General features: G+C 56.3%; 1 protein-coding gene across 1 annotated transcript in view; it reads right to left on the bottom strand.

Moving 5' to 3' along the window:
* The window catches only part of LOC103398036 (inactive carboxypeptidase-like protein X2), a 15,880-nt gene that overhangs the window by 2,716 nt on the left and 12,039 nt on the right, over window positions 1–1,125 (bottom strand). Inside the window, exons 15-18 of the mRNA XM_025053140.1 lie at window positions 931–1,125; window positions 663–839; window positions 330–493; window positions 6–166 (exon numbers count right to left, since the gene is read on the bottom strand). Of these exons, the coding sequence (XP_024908908.1) occupies window positions 6–166; window positions 330–493; window positions 663–839; window positions 931–1,125 (697 nt within the window). The remainder of the gene's footprint in view (window positions 1–5; window positions 167–329; window positions 494–662; window positions 840–930) is intronic.

The raw sequence follows: 1,125 nt of genomic DNA, 5'->3' as shown, positions 1-1,125 counted from the left end.
GTCGTAGCTGTGCTCGTAGCCGCGCTCGTACCCGTGACCCCTCCACTCCTCCTCTGGCTCGGCGTACCCCCGGCTCCGCCAGTCCTCCTCCGGCTCCTCGTGGTAACCCTGACCCCACTCTGTGACGTCGTAACCCCTCTCCTCCTCCTCGTGCGCCTCCTCGTACCTGTCAAGGAAAGAAAATTTCAGGACATGCAGTACAAAAAATACATACTTTTGAGTGTAATATTTAACGAGCACTTCTACTCGAGTATTCCTACGGATACTGGGCATTTTCGGAAATAAATAAAGTGAGCGAGGTGAGAAGAGGAGAGGAGAGTTCGTCGTACTGTCTTTTCCTGCGGCTGTGAGGTTTCTGGCCGTCGGCCGCTTTGTTGAGACGCAGACTGTCATAAGGGTAGGCCACGATTGTTTCCCCGCCCTGGAAGTTGGCGCCCAGCACAAATGGGTGGCTTTCCATCCAGGAGATTATGGCCCTGGTCTCCACGGCAATCTGGAAGGAGACGGCGTTTAAGGACAGACGGCTTCTCCCTGACGACCCGTTAGCCTCCTACAATCGCTAAAATTAAAGGCTTTCGTCGCCGGCGTCCATGATTAGCGAGGGAACGCTCGCTTCTCCCTGAACCCCCCTCCCCCCGGCCCCCCATCCATCCCTCTCTTACCGAGTTGTTGAATTCAGAGTTTTCCGGAATGGGCACATGGTGGTTGGGGGTGAGTTTGGGAACCATGCCCTTGTCTTCGGCGTCCCACAGGACGCTGTTCAGATCGGGGAAGTTCTGGAAGATGTCGAAGCCGTCGTTGTTGAAGTGTCCGGTCGTCCAACTGCTCAGCTCCGACCCCTGGAAAATCCAGAAATGTGCGAGGGAAGGAAGACGTTAGTTTTTGTGCCGCGACCCTCCGTGAGGAAACGTTATCGTTATCGTCACTGACGGCTTCGAACGCTTCCTCGTGTCCGTCAGGGTTGAGCGACGGCACCAGGTGGATGCGTATCCCCTCCACCAGCCGCTGGACTCTGGGGTTCCGGTCTTTGTACTCTTTGCACAGATACTGCATCAGCAGCAGGAGCAACTCTCGACCCGTCGCCTCGTTTCCGTGGAGACCCGCCGTGAATCGGAACTCTGGCTC

Source organism: Cynoglossus semilaevis, chromosome Z (genome assembly GCF_000523025.1).
Source record: "Cynoglossus semilaevis isolate Cse_v1.0 chromosome Z, Cse_v1.0, whole genome shotgun sequence".
In the NCBI taxonomy this organism is placed as follows: domain Eukaryota; kingdom Metazoa; phylum Chordata; class Actinopteri; order Pleuronectiformes; family Cynoglossidae; genus Cynoglossus; species Cynoglossus semilaevis.
The sequence above is the reverse complement of the archived record's forward strand: the minus strand, read 5'-3'. Positions and strand labels throughout refer to the sequence as shown.